The 24091-nt window shown below is 43.1% G+C and overlaps 1 protein-coding gene across 3 annotated transcripts in view; it reads right to left on the bottom strand.

Annotated features, from left to right (window-relative positions):
- Positions 1–24091, bottom strand: part of vegfab (vascular endothelial growth factor Ab) — a 63564-nt gene that overhangs the window by 4716 nt on the left and 34757 nt on the right. Inside the window, exons 4-10 of one of the 3 annotated variants that reach the window (XM_056580788.1) lie at positions 15054–15163; positions 12059–12146; positions 9493–9535; positions 8374–8570; positions 7340–7416; positions 5540–5572; positions 3210–3281 (exon numbers count right to left, since the gene is read on the bottom strand). In XM_056580788.1, the coding sequence (XP_056436763.1) occupies positions 3210–3281; positions 5540–5572; positions 7340–7416; positions 8374–8570; positions 9493–9535; positions 12059–12146; positions 15054–15124 (581 nt within the window). In that variant the 5' untranslated portion in view covers positions 15125–15163. Of the gene's footprint in view, positions 1–3209; positions 3282–5539; positions 5573–7339; positions 7417–8373; positions 8571–9492; positions 9536–10818; positions 12007–12058; positions 12147–15053; positions 15164–24091 lie in introns of those variants that run through there. The other 2 variants (XM_056580789.1, XM_056580790.1) reach the window with 2 other exon arrangements.

The following is a 24091-nucleotide window of genomic DNA, read 5'->3' as shown; positions in this document are numbered from 1 at the left end:
AAAGAGGTCATCAAAGCACTGGATGAATTAGAAATTGTTACAGTATGGTTTTGGTTTTGGTTTGAAAGGCAAGTCAGTTTTCCTTCTGAGCCCAATGGGTAAGGCAATCCAAATCTGATAAAGAAGACTCAATGTTCTGTTTGTTTCACAATGATACAAGTTCTCATTTTATTGAAATTCTTATGAAGGAGTGTTACTCGTTCCACAAAGAAACAGATTCAGATTAGGAAGATAACAAGAGAGCTGGCTCGGATTACAAATGCTGGCACGATCTTCAAACACAATCTAAAACACTATTTTGTGTCCGTACAAGGAGAGGGAAAACGTACATCCTGAGGAATGGACGCCGTTCTGCCATCCCTGGCACGGCGGACACATCACCACTTCATTTAACAAAAAAAAAGGCCTTCCTACCTGTGTACTCTTATGTTGGTTCAAACCAATGGAGACAACAAAGGTGGAACACAATAACTAATTCCTCCAGACAATGTTCTGGTTTACATAACCCCCTCCCAATCGTAACAAAAAACAAAAACAACGACCAAGACAAAAACGATCAAAAAGGCCATCGAGTTATCTGTCATATCTTCACATCGCATGCGAAACAAACAAAAAAACGCCAGCATGTTGGATAGAACAGCAATGAAACCTGTTATTGGAGGATGAAAAGAACAGGTCGGAGAAAGGAGACCGCTAGCAGACATAGCAAAGCCCCGAAGACACAACAGCGAACCCAGGAGATCCCAGCACAGATACAGGGTTAGCTGGAGTCACTGGGGTGCAAAGCCATGCTGGTGGATTCCTTATGGGTTATCTGTACACGGTTCCTGTCAGCTACTTCTATATAAGGTATGTGCATGTATATCCCATCTCGGCTTGCGTTTCGATTCTTTGACCAGCAATTCAAGTTCAAGATGAATTGAGATTTATTGAAAATGACTTGTTTCAGACATTTATCCAACCCAAGGGCTAAACACGTGGAGCTGGGAGCTTCAGAGATCCAAAATACCCTGTTTCAGATCATTCTGAGATTTTGTCTTCCTCAACTGTTTTTTTCCGAAAAAGGAAGCAAATTGGACTTTAGGATCTGAGAACTTGGGTTCAACTTTTAGAGAATAATTTACAGTTGGAAGTAATCATAAGTTGCAGCCCTAAACCTGACTCTCTCTCTATTGGCCATTGGTTCATACAGTATGTTCGGACGCTATGAGGTGTTTCATGCCCCTGTAGCTTCTTCTAGACTCTCTAACCATCCAGTGGCTCATTAGCTTAATTTCTACCGTGGTGTTGGAAATACGATGAAAGTCAGAACAGAGATTTAAATGTTCACTTTGTTACAGCAAAATCAAACAAACATCAATGTCCAGCCCTGTTCCGATTTTTCCCATCTGTTTTTTTAAGCCAAAGGAAATAGAAAGACGTGATGTGCGCGCATCCATAAACAGGTTGTGAAAGTGGTTGTGAGGGGTAAAGGAAGTAGTACAGTTCAAGGATTGGAGAAGCGAGAATACATACATGTATATGTGCGTCTTTCCTGTGTCTCAACATATGCAAGGGTTAGTCATGTTTGCATATTTCAAAACTGGCTGGCTCTGTCTAATGCTATCCAACTGTCCGTCGCTGACTGGATTTTGACCAGGTGCTACAGAAACTGGTGTTGCAAATAGCACTTTTATTCACATATTGGGATGCAATATCTGATCGCTGGAAACAGGTTGAGAGCCCTGAGACAGTATGCTTGCATGACGTCAAAATAAATTACACTTTTATTCAGAATGCTATTGGCAGCAGTAGGCTTAATGCTGGTAAGCTGTAAAACTACAATTTGTCCACCATAGTTCTGTTTAAGAGGAAATTAGGGGATGATTTCCTTTTCATGCTAGATGCCAGGCGTGAAAGTTACGCAAATACGGTTTGGATACAAGGTGCATCTGGACGAGACGAGACATATCTGGATACACGACACACCTTGGTACAAGGTGCTGAGCTGGGCGCACAATTCAAAAAAGTGTATTCTTCTTTTCTACTTCTGTTTGAGCCTGGTTAATATTCTACCAATGAGGAAGACAGGGATTTATAAATATGCAGTTACATGCTGCAGGTTAGTGGTGCTGGAGCCCAGAAGATGTTCTTGTTAAGTTATTACACTTTTGATGTTAGTATTGCGTTTTCATTTTGCGAACAAACAACACATACAACACAAAAGAAAACGTACCCCAGCTTAGCCGACATATCTTAAAGTGTCAGTGAACCCCACGTTTCATCTTGATTAAAACCCCAATAGGTTCCTGCTAATGGCAACATTGTGATACGATTTTTAAGCTAGTCCACATCTCTGAGTAGGACCGTTATACTGAGCGATGTTGCAAATAAAATGGGCCACACACCATGGGGTTGCACGATAAGTGTCCGATAAGCTTAACCCTCTCTTGGACACGGCCATCAACATCAACCGCTGCCCACACAGAACTCCTCATGTCATTAAAAACTCTGGCATTGGCGTACCCCAATTGGTGCCCCTAGGTCCTGCCGTCCAAGTTCCTTCGAAAAAGCCACTTGGACGCCACGAAAAAGAACGGGACTTGAGTTCGGAGCAGGGTGGAAGGTTAACAAACTGGTTGGCAGAGGCAAACGCATCGGATTTTACACCACCTTTTTCGGAATTACGCTATATTTTTTAGTAACAGTGCCAAAATGGCATAGGTCACCATGTTGAAGATCATCAGTAGACGTATTGGCATTCAAAGGCGAGTTTGGGTTCACTGACACTTTACCTCGGGTTGATTATGAGACATCGCTATGGTGGCAGTGTGTGGGAATGACGGATGACTGGACGAGACAAGATTAGTGAGTGGGTTTGACGTTCACACCATCACCAATCGTCATGCTAATAGATCCTTTTCCCAGGGGAGTCCCGGTGGAACACAAACACAGAAGTCGCTCACTACACCAAATATGATTTCTCCTCCTCGGGTAGTGGTCCACACTAGCGAAGATAAGTCTACCATTCAGGCCCTGGTACATAAAAGTAGCTGTGTTGTTCCTGCGATGACACCTCTGGGAAAAAGCATTTGCATAAGGCTGCTTGTCAATGCGTGGATTAGAACGGCGTTGATCAGAGTGAGCTTGTGACCTCTTCCCAGGTAAGCTTAATCATGAGAAGCGCCACACTCAGGTGTAGGTACGGCGAGAAGGCAGAGCTGACGTACACGTCAGGATTCTTTAGGTCGCGGTTTTTCTTTCGCTTTCTCTTTTGGCCTTTACGCTTTCCTTTGGGCTTTCTGGAAAGGAAGAACAGCAGACAACGCAGAGAGAGAGAGAGCTGAGATGCAGAGGAGAGCAAGTGGAGTGATACCTTACCACGATTCAAACTGGCAAGACATGAAGGGTTCAGTGGATGTTACAAAATGGAGGGAAGCAGTGGTGGTCCTTAGATTAATGATGTTTAACGTTTTTAAGCAGTTTAGCATTCGTTATTTATGGAATGATTTGTCAAGTATTTTTAGATTGCTCTTTTGCTAAATAGTGTATGTTTTCAACCATACATTATTTATTCTAATGAAACAATGCCATAGAAAGTTATACTATAGTTGTAGTCATTCTTCAGTCATTGGTTGTAGTTAGCTGTCGGGAGTCACAAATTGACCAGGACAAAGCCGTCATAACTATAGCCCTGGAACTATATTCTGGAATCATCTCGAAACCCCAAAAGCATTATTACATGATGTGGTCATCAATTTACAGTAAGACACAATGTAATACATTTTCTAACTGCCACTGAATTTGAATGCACTTGCACAAAGTCTCAATTCCAGGCTGGTTTACCGTCCTGGTCATGAACACTGCTTCCAAACAAGCCATGGAAAGAGCATATAGCAGCTGGCCTTCGGAGTTAAGGAAGGAAAGCTTGGCCTTTCAAGGGCAGAAGCTGATGTTCTGGCCATCTTGCACATAAAGGGCAGATCAATGGTAAGGGGTCACATTGGTCACATTGGTATGGTCACTCAGTCAAACTGTTTAACTATCTGTTCACTGCTTGACTGCGCACTGACTCTGGGATCAACCCCGGCCTGGGGGGGGGGGCCACTTCTCTGCCAGGGCTTTCCGATGTTAGACAACACTTTAGAGTGTAGTAGCAGCAAAAAACAGAGGTTGAATGACCCCGAGAACATCCATAAGGCCAGCAGCGTCACAAAGCAAAAGAGCCGACTCGTAAATGTTTAAGATGGCATTAAAAAGGAAGGGTCTCGAAAGTGCAGGCTTATCTATACGACGAGCCAGGTCGGAAATAAAACGCTGTCCAACCGGCTTTAGAAATGTGAACTTTGCGAAAAGGAGAACGGAAGGTTCATTGACCCCGCATGTGTTGGATCGAAGGGAAAGGTACCGGGCCTAGAGCAAGGCTTTCAACATTTCAAGTGAATTTAGGAGGAACCTAAAAATAATTTCCTAAAAGTTTCACAGAGAAGATTTCATAATAGCCAATGGAGTACCACAGGCCTTAAAGGCTTTTTGACTTCTTTAACATGGATGTAAAGACGGTTTCCGATTTTGTTAATGAAGACACTAGATAAATCAATCTATAGTCCTGCTGTAATGGATGTAACACATTTGAAATGGACACATTTGATAAACATCAGGAGTACCATCAGTATGGTGTATAGGATGAAATGGAATATGTACATTCACGTTAAGTGGGAGATGCTTAACTTTAAACAGGTACAATTGGTTGTCATTACTGTTACACGGTTTCCCACAGCTCAATGATCCTTAAACGGTCAGGCTAGATAGAACAAGAAGATAAATGTAGCAAAGGTGTACAGGAACTAAACTAAAGCTAGGACAAAGATCTTATCAGCTATCAATGACCTGAAATTTAATTCCCTGTTGGTGACAGATATGTGTGTGTGTGTGTGTGTGTGTGTGTGTGTGTGTGTGTGTGTGTGTGTGTGTGTGTGTGTGTGTGTGTGTGTGTGTGTGTGTGTGTGTGTGTGTGTGTGTGTGTGTGTGTGTGTGTGTGTGTGTGTGTGATATCTGTGTGGTTGTGTCTGTGTGTGTGTGTGAGGGAGAGAACCTGTATTTGTGTGTGTGTGTGTATTTGTGTGTGGGGTGTTAGTGTGTGTGTCTGTGCGGTTGTGTGTGTGTGTGTGTGTGTGTGTGTGTGTGCGTCTGTGTGGTTGTGTCTGTGTGTGCATGTGAAAGAGAGCCTGTGTGTGTGTGTGTGTGTGTGTGTGTGTTTGTATGTTTGAGAGAGAGCGAGAGCCTGTGTGTGTGTGTGTGTGTGTGTGTGTGTGTGTGTGTGTGTGTGTGTGTGTGTGTGTGTGTGTGTGTGTGTGTGTGTGTGTGTGTGTGCAACGGTAAGAGGCTGACAAAGATTTCCGTCGAGCCAGGAATAGGTTTGGAATGCTGCCAAATTCGGGCAAGCAATAAAATTGATGACGGTGACTCAGGAAAAAGTAAAGAATTCAATTATAAGAGGAGAAAAACCAGAAAGCCTTTTATATAATGGATCTTCATAAAAAATACGTAATGTACTCACTTTTCTTGCTCTATGACTTCTGTCTTTAGCAGTCTGAAAGACAAGAATAAAAGCAGGATGATGTTACATCACACACTCTTATTGTGTTCCAGTAAACAAGATATATATCAAGATTAGCACTGAGAAGAACACGCTTGTCACTCTCGCTGCTCAAAACAAGCAAAGGTGCTTTGCTTTTGACATATTATGTCATCCATTATGTCTTTGGGTCCTTGATTTTGTTTTCCAGACAGGAAAAGCAAAGCTCCAAAGACAATCTTGTAAATAAACAACTAACAAGTGCGGCCGCTTGTTAGTTGTTTTTATGATTTTTGTTGTGGACAACTAAGATTTAGCGAACGGATTTCCACCAAACATCGACAAAAGATATTTATCAATGAATATGTCATTATTGTTTTTTAAGACATGGATAAATTAGCCTTTTCATAGCAAGTGTTCACAATTTGTGTGTTCAATGAGTTACATTGATTAGTGGAGCGTTAAGATTGTGGATTGGCAGACACAGGTACTTGAACCATGATTTTATCAGCCTCATTTTAGCTAAAACGATATTGCACAGTGTGCATTCTGATAAATTACACAATCTTAGATTGACTCTATTATACTCGCAGTCTGTGTTGGGATAGGTTTCACGTGGAATGTCAGACACAAAAACAAAAACAAACATGAGACAAAAAAAAGATACAACTAAAGCGAACACTTTCAGATAGTAAACCAGAGGAAGTGCATGAAATCTATTGTTTCATTGTCATCAATCATGTGTTGTAATGCATGCACGCACACACACACACATGCACACACACATACACACACAATTTGTCAGGTCTGCTCTGTGTGGGTAATAGATTGTGAAGCAATAACTCGCTGGCACCCTGGACACATTGGCAAGCCAACAGTGTTGGGAAACACGTATTATTAAGAAGGTCACACAGACTCTGAACGCTTTCCATTTGACTCGGTTAGGAGAGCTGGCAAGTATTGGATTGGCTTGATAAATTGACGGATGAATATGCAAAATCGTGGTCATACATATTCAGAACTATGAATGCATAGAGCATATGGAATTGTAATTGTTTTCTCAATAAAGGCCTCATGTATTGAGGTCTTTTATGGAGATGTTTGTGGCTCTTGGTATGTACATGCCCTAGCCCGGGAATGGCAGATGCTATTGCTAACTAGCTTCTAGCTAACTCTGGTGATATTGAAATAAACGCACGCACAAATAAATAAACAGGATTTCTGCATCGCGCATTGATGATAAATGATGACCAAATCTGTTTGCCACTGTTAAAACATATCCAGCTGAATTATAAATTACCTGAATACATACATGTGGCTAAAGAGTTTAGCTATTTTTTTGTAAGGAAGCTATGCTATCTAAAATGTCTATCTAAATGACTTACCTGTGAGCTTTGTTAGCCACATGAAGCCACTGTATTATACAAAGCCTCATTTGCTAGGCTATTGTCTTATGGGCCAATAGAGCCCATTCCCATTCACAGCTCAAAAGTGACTCATGACGAGGCGTAGTAGTTTAATCGTTTGGTCTCGCCAACACAAACTGAGAGACATTCGTTGGAGGGCATTCTGAGGGTGAGATGCTTTTCAATGGGTTTATCTTGGACCAGCGATCAATAGTGAACGTTATCTGACCAACCAAGCGCTGAAACATACCTCCACATGCCATGGAATGAAAACAAAGGATTATGTAGCACAGCACCTTAGCAGGTTCAGCTCATAATTCAATAAACATACATTATATATATAAATATGTGTTTTTATGTGTTGCGGGTTTCTTACCTGCACTCACATGCGATGTGTTCTGCAAAACTCTTAAATGAATTATTTTGCTGCCTGTGCAGTTTTATTCTTTTAATCTGTGGAATAAAAAAACAAAGAGGAAAGAGTTGAACAAAGACACTGCAGGACAAAATCAAGGGTTGGTTGGGTATTAACTACACAGGACTTCTGCCTTTGAAATTGATTAGCTTGCCAGTCTTGACTGGAATTGTTCCATGGTTCTGACAGACAGAGGTACAAAGTTTGGGTTGAAAGGTCCAACTCTCACTTGTGGGGGCAGATGTATCGGTGGTGAGTGACAGCTCTAAAATGCAATTACTGATATCGGCATAGAGACTAAGGAATGGAAAGACCACAGAGGGAAATGAAGGAGAAATACTAAAACAACAAGAAATCCTCATCTCGCCTAAAGTATGTAATATCTGCTCTTACTGACAGTAAAAGTACAGCTGGCATCTGGAAGGTGTCTAGCTATAATCTAAACCACCTCGAGACATAATCCAATGAAAACCCTAGGAACGGTCACGCCAACAGCTCACCTATGACATACTGAGTGAGGTTTGCGGTACACTGTGTCCTTCCATGTCAAACTTCAACATGAAATGGAAATTTTTACCTTTGGACTATTTTTAAAACACAATCCCCCCCATCATAGTATTCCCTGATTCAAAAATGCATGTCAAGAATGATCAGAAAACATTAACATCAAAATGTAATCCACAAAGCTGCTCTACGACCTTTGCCAGGGACGTCAGGCGATTCCGACATGGCCACGATCAAATCGTGCTCCGACGGATCCCAACACAGAACCCCTACGTTCCTCCTCATCGCTACTAATCCGAATTATCCTTCGGCAAGACGTCAGACCATTACGAAACAAATAAGTATGTTTGCCGGCCGAACGGTTCAAACTAAAAAAAAAAAACACCACCCAAAACAAAACAAAGAGGTGGCCGGCGGTTCAAAGGGTCCTCTCCTCCACCCTGAAGACACTCTCCTCCACCCAAAGCAAGGGGAGGCCGGCAGCCGCTCACCTCCATGGTGATGTTATGGCTGGACGTGGGGGTGCACTGCATCTTCTCGTCGCTGCAGCAGCCGGCACAGCGCCGCAGCACCACGCAGGAGGGGATGTAGATGTTCTCCACCTCCTCGGGGTACTCGTGCAGCACCTCCACCAGCACCTCCCGCGGCTGACACTGGGACTTGTTGTACACCTCCATGAAGGGGACGACTGGTGGAGAGACAAGGGGTGGAGCAGTATTATATATACAGCATATATAAAATATATATTGCATAATCTGTATGTATATATATATATATATATATATATATATATATATTTAGATACATATCCTAATGAGTAGATATTGTCTGAAAGAAAGCTGCAGATCTGTGTCTGTCTATCTCTACTCTGGCTGTGTCTGTCTATCTCTCGTCTGCCTATAACCTATCTTTGAAGTGTAGCCTACACACAGACACACACACGCACACACACACACACACACACACACACACACACACGCTGATCATTCCGGTAGCACATCAAGTCAACTTAGGTAAAGGTTTTCCCTATGCTGCCGACAGTGTAGTACGCACTTAAATAAGCACACCAAGGCCCAATCCTCTTTCTTTATATGTAACTTTACCACACTGTGTAACCTCATCTCTCTCAATTATTTATCAAAAGAAAATTCTGTGCAGAAATAGGCTGTTCAGAACCACTATGATATGCCAAAGAAGAGCACATATCTCTCTCTCCCCCCCAGGGTTCACTTATCATGACACACGCTATTGCTATGGACTATTACAAAACAAAAAGAAGCCCCCGGATTTGGATTGTGTGGCTCACCCACTGAATTGTCCAACACTTGGTGTGTTCATAAATTAAAGTATGGGATACAATAATAATTGACTTATAAAAGTGAATACAAATACATGTAAGTAGCGATTGCAAGAGCTGAAACACTTTTGCAGTTAGTGGTCACAATGCACACAGACGGGGGAGAACAAACTACCACGGGTGTCCACCAGTCGGCGACAGTAGTGCTAGAATTGTAAAGGTGATTCACACAACAGCGCATGGCGCATGGCGCCGAGCCAGAATCAAAACCCAATGAACATTGTATTCCCACGGTGCATCATTGAACACCTACCGTCGGTTGTACCTCTCCCCTCTTCTCTCGGTATGTGGGCACTCTGCAGGAACAAAAAAGACACACACACACACACACACACACACACACACACACACACACACACACACACACACACACACACACACAACAAGTTCGATGTTAGATGTTGTGTGTCTGCCTAGGGCACATAGGCCTTCGCCCGGGGATTTCTCAACTTTCCCAAGAGAGGTGGACCTACTATCTTGTATTGATAGTTGATGACGCAAATATGTATTGCGTGCCATATTACACGACTGTACTGACGTCATACATAATGGTTTCAATTAAGTGCAACGAGAGGACAGTATTAATTATTTGACACGCTTTTACGCAGTGATTAACACGCACACAAAAACGCGCGCGCGCACACGCACGCACAACAATGACAACTAGAATCTGAGCTGGTATAAACTAGAAGCCAAATGACAAGCATTCCCTATTTGTCGTATCATATATTAAAAAAAAACGCAACAGTCCACGGAGTCCAATCATAAGCGTCACTGCATCTGAAATCTCCACCCATTTGGTGGCGTGAGAGGGCCCGACCTCTGTGTGCTCAAAACGCTGTTGCCTGCTCTAAAGAGGTCTTATAAACGAAACCGGTGCGAAGCTGCTAACGGGCTGAGTGACGATAATCCAACGCCAGCATTATGACAGTCTACTATTGGGCTACTGAAGCATAGCCTAAACCGCAAGCAATACATAATACAACGCATTATAACTTAATATTCATTGTATCTCAAGTGTATATCTATAGTTTTCCTTCTGACTTCAATTCACCCAATTATTAAAGAGTTCAGTCATCGAGCGTGTGACTACACGCACGTTTTAAGGCTTCCTCTGAAAGCTTCGATCACAACAATGAAACAGTCCAAAACTTCTGAGAAAGGTTTTGGGAACCGGCATTTTTTGGCTTTTCGATGTGGCTAACGTTTGAAGTAAAAAAGAAAGTGCATGCCTCGGTACACGGGCTGGCACACTTTGCAGTGTGCACGCTGCTACACTCTGGCCGTTTTGATTCGCGCTTGTGCCAGTCGTGAACTTGCTCACATGTTCTGGCTAATTCAGAATGTTGTCCTGCGCCTTTAAACTGTAACAGTATCTCCAAGGTGGTCCAGTGCAGGCCTCGCAATCAACCCAATGCGTTGTTTAAACACAAGCAATGACCTATCAAGTTGAACAAGGACGTTAGTCGTAAATAGGCCTGTTCAGATATTCAAATATATATATACTTCTTTATATATATTGCTCTCAGTGAGACGAAGTGTCCAGTGCCCACGTTCATGCTGTGACATCTTAACTCACCTTGACAACTGACAGCGTCAAAAATAATAGCGTCAAACTGTCAATCAAGTTCATGGTTGAAAATCCAATGGCAGATGACGGCTGAAAATCCAACAAACCAATGTGGTAATTGTAACAAATATGAAGTGTGGAACTCAAATAATAACAAAAATAGAACTGCTAAAAGGTCTCTAAATAAGGAACCGGTGACTGATAGTCCAAATCTGGTCCCACGTTTGGGGCAAATCCTTTGCGCATGCCTTCCTTTCAACTGTTGCCAATATTTTTCAAAATGTCCAGAAACACGAGAATCCAGGACGCATATCTTTTCACATTGTTCTGAAGCAGACTATCATTTTCTTGAAGGGGAATAGCAATCCACATTACAGAAATAATTCCATGCTTAGTGCGTCAAGCGTCTCCAAATGCCTGTCCATTGGAACTTGAACTCCTTGAACGTGTGTACAGATATGCTGAGTCGTCGTATTGTGCCAAAATATCCGTCCAAACTTTGCCCAAGTTGCTCAAACCCTGTGTTTCTTTTTTCCTTGGCTCTCCTTTTTGCGCAGCCCCTTTGCAGTGTCTTCTCTCTCCGTTAACTTAAAAAATCGACCAGCTCCGTTTCACGCTGTCAGACTCTGGAGCTGAATGGAATGATACGTTCCATGATACGTTCCGCGAAACGTCTGCGATTGGCTCTAAAACTCAAGATGGGCGTGCCCTTTGCTTGCTCTCGGTCTATTTCAAATCCTCACAGAGATCTGTCATACCGCCTTGACAGGTGATCGACAGCGCGAGGCTACTGTAAACCACGAATTCAAAGCCTCAAAGGGCCGAATGTTTGTGAATTTGAATCTTATCGGTGAATATCTGGTGTTGTATTATGCTCTCATTGAGGTCCAAAATATACCATCCTCGTGGGTTAAATGTTGTTCATTCATGGACATTTCTACTTTTTTCCTATGTGGGCAAATAATAGTATAGGAACGCAAAACATACCTGATCACAGAGCAAATTCTTTACAACAATATACATTGCAATTAAACACAGCCAGCCACGTGAGTGTCGTTTTAAAAAATAAACACGAACCAGACTAGACCCACATCCGTTGGTGTCATGACAGTAAAAGAAGACGAATTACGCAACGGAATACGCACTTCAATAAGGTGGACCGTGTTTTCGGACACGTATACTGCGTGCGTGCGTCCTGGAACGCAGGCCGGGCTATGTTTCATCCACCGCTCAAGCAGTCATACGGTACCTCTGTGCGCAACTGTCGGCTGCGGTCAGACGGCAGCTTTGTGTGATCTGGAAAAAGGGTCTGCTGTATGGGCTCACAGATGGGCCACCTGTGAGAAAAAAGAGGCATCGCTAATTAAAGGAGAGGAATTAAAGATTCAGTAATAGACCCGTGTGTTGTACTTATCCCGATGGGGTCTTGTTGCGATAGTCGCAGTTGTGTGATGAACTGAATGAACTTCATGAACACGCGCGACTGTTATACCGCCGTGTTCCGCGCGTCTGTTGTACTTACGGTATTAATCCAAACTCAATAACACAACGGTGAACAATCTCGACCAAACAAGTGGCCTAATCCTACCACTTATTGTGCTCACGCGAATTCCCGAGAACCGGCTACATTCTCTTCAGAGAAATCTGTTTTATCACACGACTCGCTCAAAGCTTTGATGCCCTCTGCCGGTGCTCGGGAACGCCACAATGTAGGCCTACACCTGGAAAACCAATAAATTGTTACGTTTTTAGAAAGTTTTTTAAAAACCTGTAATGATTAAAGAAATCTTCGCCATATCTCTACATAGGCCTACACTATGACCCCTCGAATATCAAATCGGATGGAACACGGGAGAAGGCAGAGAACAAGGTCATAAGAATTAGATAAAGCAAATAAAAGAACGAGCAGGACAAAAAAAAAAGGACAACTGAAACTATCATGAAAGAGCGTTTTCTTATTGCTGTCTCGACGCTTGATCCAGGCTGGAGGACGTTTCCTGGCCCCCATATACTGTATGTCTTCTGTTTAATTGAAGAATAACATTTGGGTTCATCAACTGTGTCACCAAGCTCTGATTTCTGCTGACTCATTGTGGTTGTGTTTGTGTGTGTGTTTATGTGTGTGTTTTTGTTTATGTGTGTGTGTGTGTGTGTGTGTGTGTGTGTGTGTGTGTGTGTGTGTGTGTGTGTGTGTGTGTGTGTGTGTGTGTGTGTGTGTGTGTGTGTGTGTGTTTATACTTATGTGTGTGTTTATATGTGTGTGCATGTGTGTGTGTTTGTATTTGTGTTGGGGGACGCTGATATACATTGTGTAACTGACAGTTGTGTTGAGCCCTCTTTCTGCTGACCTTATGACGAGAAGAATCTTGCAACACACACACACACACACACACACACACACACACACACACACACACACACACACACACACACACACACACACACACACACACACACACACACACACACACACACACACACACACCCTTTAATGAGATGTTACCGGCACTAAAAACATCCTCCCCTCATTACCATCTGTGGATGATATTGTAGTGCAGGTATCACCATCCCTGTTTGTTTAATGGGCACATGTATACTAACACGTAACTGGAACCAGTCCATTGGATGGATCAGAAGTTTGATTCCCCGCCCCATGACACATAGACAATAAACTGTTTTTTTCTTTTTGGAAAACCCACCAACACATCTTCCTCAATGGTTTTGTTTCCTCATCGTTCTTCCCTGTATTGCATCGGTTGATAATGTATCACTTTTGGGATGACCACATTTATCACATGAAGTGCCTTTAATATATGCAGTTAAGTTATACCTTCTTATAATTTATAGATATTGCAGAATTATTTGTGTATTTGGACCTGTACCAACAAGTGCATACCTGAGTACACTAATATATATATATATATATATATATATATATATATATATATATACACACACTAATATATATATATATATATATATATATATATATATATATATATATATATATAATATGTACTACAAATATCCCTTGAGCCTCTTCTCGTCTGCAGCATTCCTCCTCCCCTTCCCGCTCCGTCCTCCTGGTCACCTCGTCTCCCCCTTTCCCAGTGTTCCCAGTGTTCCCAGTGTTCCCAGCGAGAGGGGAGGGCCTGTGCATGGAGTAGGACTGATTGAGAGGGATTGAGAACGAGCGAACGGGAGAGACTGTGTGACGTATCAGCCTCTTCCCCCCCCCTTAACCAATCTTATATAAATTATCCCCCCAATGACCTCCACCGTTGACACTGATAAAGGGACTCGATAACATTCACACTGAACCACCGCGTGACCCGTCTGGCTCGGTGTGTGTGTGTGTATGTCTGTGTTTGTGTGTGTGTGTGTCTGTGTGTGTGTGTGTGCAGTTTGGTTGGAGGGAGGGGGGGGGGGGGGGGGGGGAGTGTTGATAGAGAAAGTTAAACTACTGTAGTGAGAGTAAAATAAAGTCAAGCCTGCCTGCGTGTCTGTCCCTCTTTTGCCTGTGATTCGGTTTGAAACTATGTTTATATTCATATTAGGCCACATGACGTGTAACATACATAAATACATGTTTCATTCACGTACTAATAATTACATCAACGCATACATCAGCATGCTCAAAATGCTTAATATCAGTGGTATGGTGGATACTCATCTGGGATCTGAAAGTCCTGCTATGTTAGAGCAGAACCTTTGGGGTCAGACGACACAGAGCCAGGGCCGGTAATCCATGATATGCAAGGGGCGGAGTTACACTTAGTTTCCTGTTTACTTACAGAGATTTTTGATGGTAGAAGCTAATTCCCGTGGATGAAGCTTTCAGAGGGGACTTTAATAAGTGTATTTGTACAGTGGCCAGTCCCATCAGTATTGATTTGAAACCTTTACAGACACTTTTCTAATTTTTTTTTACAGTTTGCTACTGCTGGCCGAGTTTATGGTCACCAATCAATTACGAATGCCCCGTTCATCCAGGTTTGAACTTGTCTGTTGGCAGCAGACTGGTTTGTGAGACTAGGCGGACACAAATTGAAGGAAGAAAAGGCCAGACTAGAGGTGTAAGGTCCGATCTAAAGCACGGGTACCATTCAGGTGCTCTGAAGAGGTGGGTTTGGAGTTGGGTTTTGAATGTCGGGAGTGAGGCAGAGTTTCTTATGTGTGATGTGAGGGGGGGTTCCAGAGAAAAAATGTAATATCCTGTTTATTAAAACTTCTCAAGATCATACCTTTCCCAGGTATGATTCCCTCCTCTCCCGGGGAACTCCTGAAGGCAGCTGGACGGATTGAAGCCATCCATCCCCCGGTGTGATTCATCAGGTAAATACGGACGGCCAGCCTAGGAGGGAGGAGCCATATTGAGAGAGCTATGACACATAGTGGTTCTCCCCATTCCTGGCAGAATCTCATGGCATCTCTTTTAATCTTCCCAGATGGATTTCCTGCAATAGGGTTGAAACCGTGGGGAGGATAAATCCTCAATCTATACATTTATGGAAAGTGATCATTTTGATTCAACTGGGTGTGATCGACATTCACAGATGTTTTTGTGGATGCATCCTCATCCTGAAGAGCTGAAACGTCTGTTGAAATATTCATGGCCACGCTTGCATACGTCTGACTGACAAAAGATGATGTATTCTTTCCACTAACCCTCTTCAATAGCATCAAGTCTTCAGGAAAACCAAAGAGCCGCTTTTTTTAGCTGTCGGATGCTACTTGGACTTAAGAGTCACACAGATGACTTCTCTCATTGGAAATACAGGCCAGGTTCATCATGAACCCATTCGGCTCACTGTGCCATGGGTCGCAACCTTTGACCCTCGACCAGCTGGGACAAGTGTGCCGAGAAAAGGCCAGGGCAATGCAACCGGACCCTCGGCACGTGTTGAGGCGGACGGTGTCCTCCACCCTTCTCTCTCTCCTCCTCCCCCCTTTTGGCTGCCAAAGGATGAGTGGATGAGTCAAGGCTTTAAGTTGTAGACAGCTAACCGTTCAAATGGCCCTGCAAGCACAAAACTTTTTCCATCTCTCTCTCTCTCTGCGTTTCTCTCTTTCTCTGTGTCCTTTGGTTTTTCGCTTAGTTCAAGTCAGGTTTAGAGTTCCCGTCGTTTACAGGGTTTACAGTTCCTGTCGTCCATCTCTCTTTCTCTTGCACGTTATACACGTCTTACACGGAAAAGAAACGTCTCAAATAGAACTCCCATAAGCGGTTCCAGTAAGGAGGTGTTTTTAGGGTCAGTCTCTTTTTTTTTTTTTAAATTGTATCCACGTTTGCCTATTTTCGGACAGCAAGTAGTTGAAGGAGTTTCATGAAGAATGAAGAGTAGGAGAAGGCAATAACTAAAGACACATTACTTGAACCCCCGCTCAGGTTCCTCCCGTCACCATGTATCATGCTCCAGTATGTTAAGCTCCACTTCACAAACGCATGGACGACGGTGGAGGTCAGAGGGCACTAATAGGCAAATGAGGAGGCTAGCTCTTACGCCGGTCAACTGTTACCGGCTGGGGTGATGATTATAATACCCCAAACCCCCGGACAGTATACAGTCGGTTTGGATATCTGATAAGAATTGGCTAAATTACATTCCTCCTCCGTTGGTTCAGTACATGTTCCGAGTAGAATGAGGAGTACAGGTGCCCTCTTTCCACTGCATTAAAAGGAGTACTTTTTAACAAGTCGACAAACAGAAATGTGCCTTCTCGCCTCTCATCCTCCCTCTGGATAAAAAAAGTGACCTCCCTCCTGACTGAGCCCCATACTGTACGGTGTATGTCTATCAGGCTGCCATTGTTCGAGCGTAGAACAACACATGCTTTGCTGTAAATGCTGCAGGGTATAATGGGATACGGGTCCGAGCTTGGAAAACCCGGGAGGTGAGCGGGTCACGTGGATCATACTGCATCAGTGGACCGTGTTACACCGATGGTAAAACAAAGGGGGTCCTTCCCACCCCTGGCACCGTATGGGAGGCATATCAGGGGTTAAGACTTTATAATAATGGTAGATTCATTAACTATTCATTAACATTAGTTCATACAGTAATAAGCATTAACTCAGTTAAAAGTTAACTAATGGAATTGTTTACTAATGGTGTTCATGTTAAATTAATAGTGTTCATAATATTAATTTAACAGTGTTAGGGTTAAAGTTGACACTAACCAACTTACCCTACCACCTCTGTGAATTCTATAAAATGATGGTTATAACGGCATTAACTAATGTTAATTAATGCTTCATGTTACCGTATATATCCTGGTCGGAGAAGTGAGTAGCGGTCAGGTCCGCCCAAAGAGTTCAAGGCCAAGTTCAAATGTTAGTCACATACACAAGTCCTGATACTTACAGCAATGCATTATTCACCTACTTCTTACACTGTGGGCGGGACACATAGAGAGAAAATAAATGAGGAAAACCCACACAATACATTTAAAGAAGTGAGAAATAGTAATAAATAAATAAATAAAAGTATAGATAGAAAATCAGCACTGGTTAAAGTAATTAATAAATAAATCATAATGTGATAAAGTCTGTCATAGACTCCAAGAGAGACCAAGAAACCAAATGTCTGTGAAAGTGGGCAATGGGTCCTCATTGGTGTGCATGCACACACTTACACCCACACACAGTTATGCTTTGCATTAGGAGTTGCCAATGTGCAGTTGAGAATATGCATCATTTGAGGAACTTTCTTTTCTCTAAATAATGTTAGATTAAACCAGCAGCTGGAAGTGACACCAGCATGGCGGTTTGAGACAGGGGTTTTGGCCAGGCACTGGGCTGTGAAAGCCTGCCTTCCATGAACTCATTCCACAAATATTTACTCCACACTCATGAAAGTGCCTCACTCATAAAAGCGCAACAAGGTTGGAGGTTACATCATAAACATGCCCATACATTAAATCACTCTTTAAACCTTGCAATGCATTGAAGGGGGAACAAGCCCTTGACAAACCCCGCCCCCTCTCCCACAGAAAAGTGATTTATGAGCTGCAATGATCAGAAATTATTCGATGTCACCATAGTGGAACGATTTTATCACTATTCTAACGTGGACATTTGTATATGTGTGTCAGTCAAAGTGTGGTTGTGTGGTTGGAAACGCATGCTCTACATTCTGCATTGATTTCAAACGGTGGGCAATGTAAGCTACAATTCTTGGTCATGAAAGGGATGGAAACTATTCCCCCCCCCCCCGTTCCAAAAGCTCAAATCTGGGCGAACGGGGAGTTTCACCAGATTTCATTAAATTCAAATTTGTTTTACAACAATCATGTGGCTGGACTCGAGGTGGGGAGCTGTGAGTATTTAGTTGGTGAATACAAACTCGGTCATCAGTAATAAACTGTAAAAAAAAAAAAAAAAAAAAAGGTTCTGTCAAGGTTTCCAAGCACCACTTTGTAGACTTGCCAGTGTAGAAATAGATTTATCAAAAACCCCATCTGAAAGCTTCATCCAGTTGTGCAAATTAGTTTTTTTTTCTTCCATAGAAAATCTCTGTATCAAAACAGGAAACAAGGTGTAACTCCACCCCATGTGTTTTCAAGTTTCCGGCCCAGTCTCCCCCCCACACTTCAGATTTACAATAGTAGTAGACCTTTCACACATGCACTGTAACCTGGACATTATCCAGATAACACCCAGAGTATGTTTGAACGCAAACTACAGAATCTGCCCCTCCTGAGTTTACCCAGAGTTTACCCAAAGTTTACTTGGAGTATACCCGGAGTGTACCGAGAATTTACCGAGAGTTTATCCAGAGTTTATCCAGAGTTTACCCGACAAGGCCACTTGTGTGAAGTCCGGAGAATCTGAGACTTAACATTGAGCGAGTGAGCACAGAGTGTAACCGCTTCGTACTTTTCTCTTTTATCCCTTAATTCTGTGTTCAAACTACTTTCCACTCCATTCTGTTGATACTGCAAACAAGTCTAAATAAATGCAGTATTGATATTGCCGCAAAAAAAAATCTGCATTACGGAGTGGGTGGCCTCACCCACGATCATCAACGTGTGAAAAGACTGCGACCTCCACTGCATACTTGTTTGCATCACGTCCTGCCTCCTACAACCTTCATCCAGGTGCGACCCCTCACCCAAAGTATACAGAGTAACTACAGGACCTGTGAACACGTCTGATAGTGCTTATCTCCGGTCGTGTGTCGCATGTGTCAAAGGGCGACTCCGGATTATCTCCGGACCTGATTGTCCTGAGATTATCCGTAAGTGTGAAAGGCCTATGCGACTGCTGGACCCCAGATGACTCTGGATTTCCCTCAAACACGCACACACATAAACACAATACATACATTAGAATGATGCATAGACGATAGTGTTGTTTACGGCTCATCCCTCGGAAGTAATCAGAATGCTCCTAAAGACATGCTGGCCTTGCCTCTCGGAGTGTTTCATTCTACATAGAAGCATGTGTTCCCAGCAGGGAACCTCCTGCCAATGGGACAGCTGGTGGGCCGGCGTGGATCCCCCTCATCAACAACACATTTTACACCCCCCATTCTGCCCAGACGCCCACATGCTTATTGTGCACCTATGCCAACTTGTTACGCACACACACACACATACGTAAGGGCGTGTGTGTGGCTGTGTACATGGGATGGAATAGGGGGCGGGGTTTTCCAGCGATTGCATGCAGACAAACACAGCATTGACATCACCCCTGCTGGCATTGGCAGATGAGGAAATGTCCATAGTCTGACATAGTCCCAAGTATTCAGAGTTTTGTTCCCCTCTGTGTCTGTCTGTCTGTCTGTCTGTCTGTCCGTCCGCTAAATCCTATGTTGACGCGTTCTCTTTCACCGGGTGTGATTTATTTTCGTAAATTGAACCATAACCTGTCAGATATGCAAAGTATGCATGCAATGTCCATCCATTGAGTCAAATGTCTCCAGGGAAATGAACGGATGTTTAGCTTCGTCTGTTTACTCAATATATTGTTGAATTAGTGTAATCACACAAACACACACACATGCACAAACACAAACACGGATATAGGACATTCGGCATCTCCGGTTAGGACGCCGACGTCCAGAACATGAAGGCTTCGGCCAACGGGGCGGGAATACCCCACGACCAGTCTCATGCAAGTCCACAAAACATCTGTCCTACAGCACAATACATCAGTGCAGCCCGTTAATGTGCAGGCCAGCTGACCTCCAGTATCCAACTCCTCAGACACCAGGCCACACCTCCGCTCCAGCAGCCCTCCTGCTTTCATGGGTCAGAAATTTGAACCCGCCACCCTCCTTTCCAAGCCAGAATAATGGGCCCACCCGATGACATCATCAGTGCGAGACAAGGTCTTTGTTTGTTTGGGGTTTTTTTTCCTTTGGTACCGCACCCCTTTGTTTGACAGTAACGTCCGTCCAACTGTATCTTCTAGAGGGAATTGACCTCCGGGACTGACTGACTGACCACTGAGAGAAAGTTTCCTTTGGAGGTAAGAGGTCTTATTGTTGTCTAGGAATCGAAGAGAAATATCCTTTGAGCCTGAGCAATTATTTTTATGATGTATGCGGCGCACAAGAAAATATTGAGAATATGAGTGATGACCTAGCGACCACTTTGACTCTGTTTCACATCACTGAGTGCATTACTTGGCAGAGAAAAACAATAAGAAAGCTTTTAATTATTTTATCTCCAAATCTGTACAATATGAAGAACAGGACACTGCGTCACACGTCAACCGGTCTACAATTATTCTGTGATTAAACTAATGAATCAAAATATAGAGGAAAGAGACAAAGCTAAACATCCACTCATTTCCCTGCAGACTTTTGACTAATGATGAAGACCTGATTATCTCTATGACAACATAAACAAAGAGGGCCGATTGCTAGGGGGTCTCAATTAGACGTCAGTTAAATTAAACTGTTGAACCCATTTACTGCATCTATTAATCTCTAGGACACAACATAATACCGACACATACATTTAGGATTTATGTTTGTTATTTTTGTATAGCGTGGACTCCATTCAGAATTCACTTCAAAATTGTAAATCATTAAAATAACTAGAACTATAATAATACATAACTCATTAGTAATGATACTTAATGTATTACTTGACAGTACACGGTATAGCAGAGCAGAATACATACCCCCCGCACTTGGCTGCGATTGTGAAACTGCCATGTGATTTTCCATTAAACCTCATGGGTGACATTGTCCAACCCTTTCCAAACTCAAGTTTAAGTGTCACTGGAGGGCGACACTTAAACTTGCCCCTTTATAGCCCTGTAGTGTGGAATTGAACCGAGGTTTTGATTTCGCCTTGCCACCCAGACTGAAGCTTCTTTTGAAAAGTGTGCACGTGCATGTTTTTGAGTTTGTGTATGTTTCTATTTTTTTGTTTATGCATGTTTTGGAATGTGTGTGTGTGTGTGTGTCTGTGTGTGTGTGTGTGTCGTGTATGTTTTTGTGTGTATTTTTTGGAGGGTCTGTTTGTGAGTGTGTTTTTGAGTGTGTGTGTGTGTGTGTGTGTATGTTTTTGAGTGTGTGTGTGTGTGTGTGTGTATGTTTTTGAGTGTGTGTGTGTGTGTGTGTGTGTGTGTGTGTGTGTGTGTGTGTGTGTGTGTGTGTGTGTGTGTGTGTGTGTGTGTGTGTGTGTGTGTGTGTGTGTGTGTGCGTAAACATGCTTGTGTAGCGTTTAGTTATTGTACATGATTGTTTGTACAGCCTGCAAGTGAGTCCTGGACCTGATGTCACACAATGGGGTTCAATACATCTCTGTCAGGAGTTGGGCTTGGTGGTACTGTAAGAAGATGTTGACTCATGATATACCATACAGTCTCAACGAACATGACCTAACCTAGAGATATTGGTCAGTATTTATTAAATGGCGAAGAGAAAAAGAAAAAATCCTCCTACATCGACATTAAGTTACCTGAAATGATTTCATGAATGAATTTCACAATAATATTCAGACTGTCATGTCAATTGATTTTGATTGATATCACACTACCTTTGTTGCTCATTTGACATCAATAGGTGGATGTAGTGGACGAAGTGCACTTTATTCATCTAAAAACAATGTTTTTTGGATCACCATATGGCTGATATTGGCATATCTAGACTTCTGTGTCCTGGGACAGTTATGTGGAAATCAACAGTTCCAAAGTGTTGTTGAGACCACAATTCCATGTATTTGCAGTGTTTATGAGTCAACTTGAGAAAACCCTTCCAGGATTTGCGTCCTGGGACAGTTCTATGAAAATCAGGCTGTAAGTGCCGTCTCTTAAGTTTTAATTTCTGCTTGATTCCTGCTATTTCACTTGAGCTGTTGTACTCCTTGGGATTGGTATTGTATATACAGCGCCTCAGAAGGGGACAAGCACTCTGGGACGTTTCAATTCACCTAGTGTAATGAGGCCGATGCTAATCTAGCCAGAAGAGAGAGATTGTGTCTATCGCTTACACACTGTGTACAGTACCTCTTCAATGTGGGATTGTGTATGTGTGTGTGTATGTGGACCCATGTATGTGTGTGTGTGTGTGTGTGTAAGGACCCATGTGTGTGTGTGTGTGTGTGTGTGTGTGTGTATGGTATGTCGACCCGTGTGTGTGTGTGTGTGTGTGTGTGCCCATGTGTGTGCGTGTGTGTGTGTGTATGTCGACCCGTGTGTGTGTGTGTTTGTGTGTGTCAGTGTGTGTGTGTGTGTGTGTGTGTGTGTGTGTGTGTGTGTGTGTGTGTGTGTGTGTGTGTGCGTGTGTGTATCCTCTTTCAGGTGGCTAAACTGCCTTGTCTTTGTCAGCATGCCTTGTTTCGGTGTGACCGTATCCACAGACAAGCGGTGAAACCAAACACTCCCGCAGGGGGGGAGAGAGGGAGAGAAAATATATAAAGAAAGAAGCAATCAAAGGGGAAAAGGAAGATAGAAAAAAAAATAATAAAGAAGGAATGAAAGAATAAAGAATAAAAAACAAACAAATAAAGCAGGAAAGGAAAGAAGGGGTATGAAAGAAAGAAAGAAAGAAAGAAAGAAAGAAAGAAAGAAAGAAAGAAAGAAAGAAAGAAAGAAAGAAAGAAAGAAAGAAAGAAAGAAAGAAAGAAAGAAAGAAAGAAAGAAAGAAAGAAAGAAAGAAAGAAAGAAAGAAAGAAAGAAAATCCAGAAGTAAAGACAGAAAAAGTGGAAGAATGATGGCGAAAAAGAGTGAAAATACAAGAGAAACAAAGGAAGAAGGTACAAAAGCATGTTTGGGGAAGAACAGGGGAAAGAAAGAAAGAAAGAAAGAAAGAAAGAAAGAAAGAAAGAAAGAAAGAAAGAAAGAAAGAAAGAAAGAAAGCCGGTGCCTGAAGTCTTTACAAGGGTCTGAGTCCCACTAGGTGGGCCCAGGGCACGCTGGGGAGTCTGGGAAACCCGACAAAAAACACCAAATGAGCCCCCCGTACTCAATTAGGACAGTGTGTTTCCCGACTTGAAGAGAAAATGGATGCCGGGCTCTTTCATACTGCAGATGTAAATCTGAGACCAAAAAAAAGAGAGAGAGTGAAGAAATGCAATATGACGCATTTACGCAGCTATGTTGAACTTTGACCTTTGTGCTGGAGGTGTGTGTTGAAGGGGGGGGGGGGGGGTTTAGGTGATGGAGATGGGAGGACAAGTGGTGGTCGCAGAGGTGCAGGCTTGGGGTGTGTGTGTGTGTGTGTGTGTGTGTGTGTGTGTGTGTGTGTGTGTGTGTGTGTGTGTGTGTGTGTGTGTGTGTGTGTGTGTGTGTGTGTGTGTGTGTGTGTGTGTGTGGGAGGCGGGGGGCATTGGTTGGGATTGGGGGGGCGCTGTTGACATCCTGGGGGTGGAGAGGCTGAGGTTTGGCCTCAGAGGTAAGGGGGGGGGGTGTGGCTCCATAAATGAGCGGTCGCTTGCGGACATATTTGACAACTGCCGCGATATGTGTCGTTGGTGCTAAAGCAACAGAGAGGCGAGGCACTAGTGGCTGCACGGGTTTGTCATCGTTAAGGGATGGCGGCGGATCAATGGCGGACGGGGTCATACGCTGGAGAATTATTAACTGTTGCAATAATAATCAAAGTTACTGTAAATGTTCAACTTTCTTTTCTTTTTGTTGAATCACATTTCTGCCAGCTCCCTATGAATCATGTGTCTGCCCTCCGAATACCTCAACGGCATGAACGCACACGCACACACACACACACACACGCATAAGCACAACCACACATAGACACACGCACAATCCGTCTCTCTTTCTCTCTCTCTTTCTCACTGTGCCTGTTTAACGCCCCTTCCTTT

The sequence above is a fragment of the Gadus chalcogrammus genome, chromosome 21, assembly GCF_026213295.1.
Source record: "Gadus chalcogrammus isolate NIFS_2021 chromosome 21, NIFS_Gcha_1.0, whole genome shotgun sequence".
Lineage (NCBI taxonomy): Eukaryota > Metazoa > Chordata > Actinopteri > Gadiformes > Gadidae > Gadus > Gadus chalcogrammus.
Note: the sequence above shows the minus strand (reverse complement) of the source record. Positions and strands in the feature narration are given on the sequence as shown.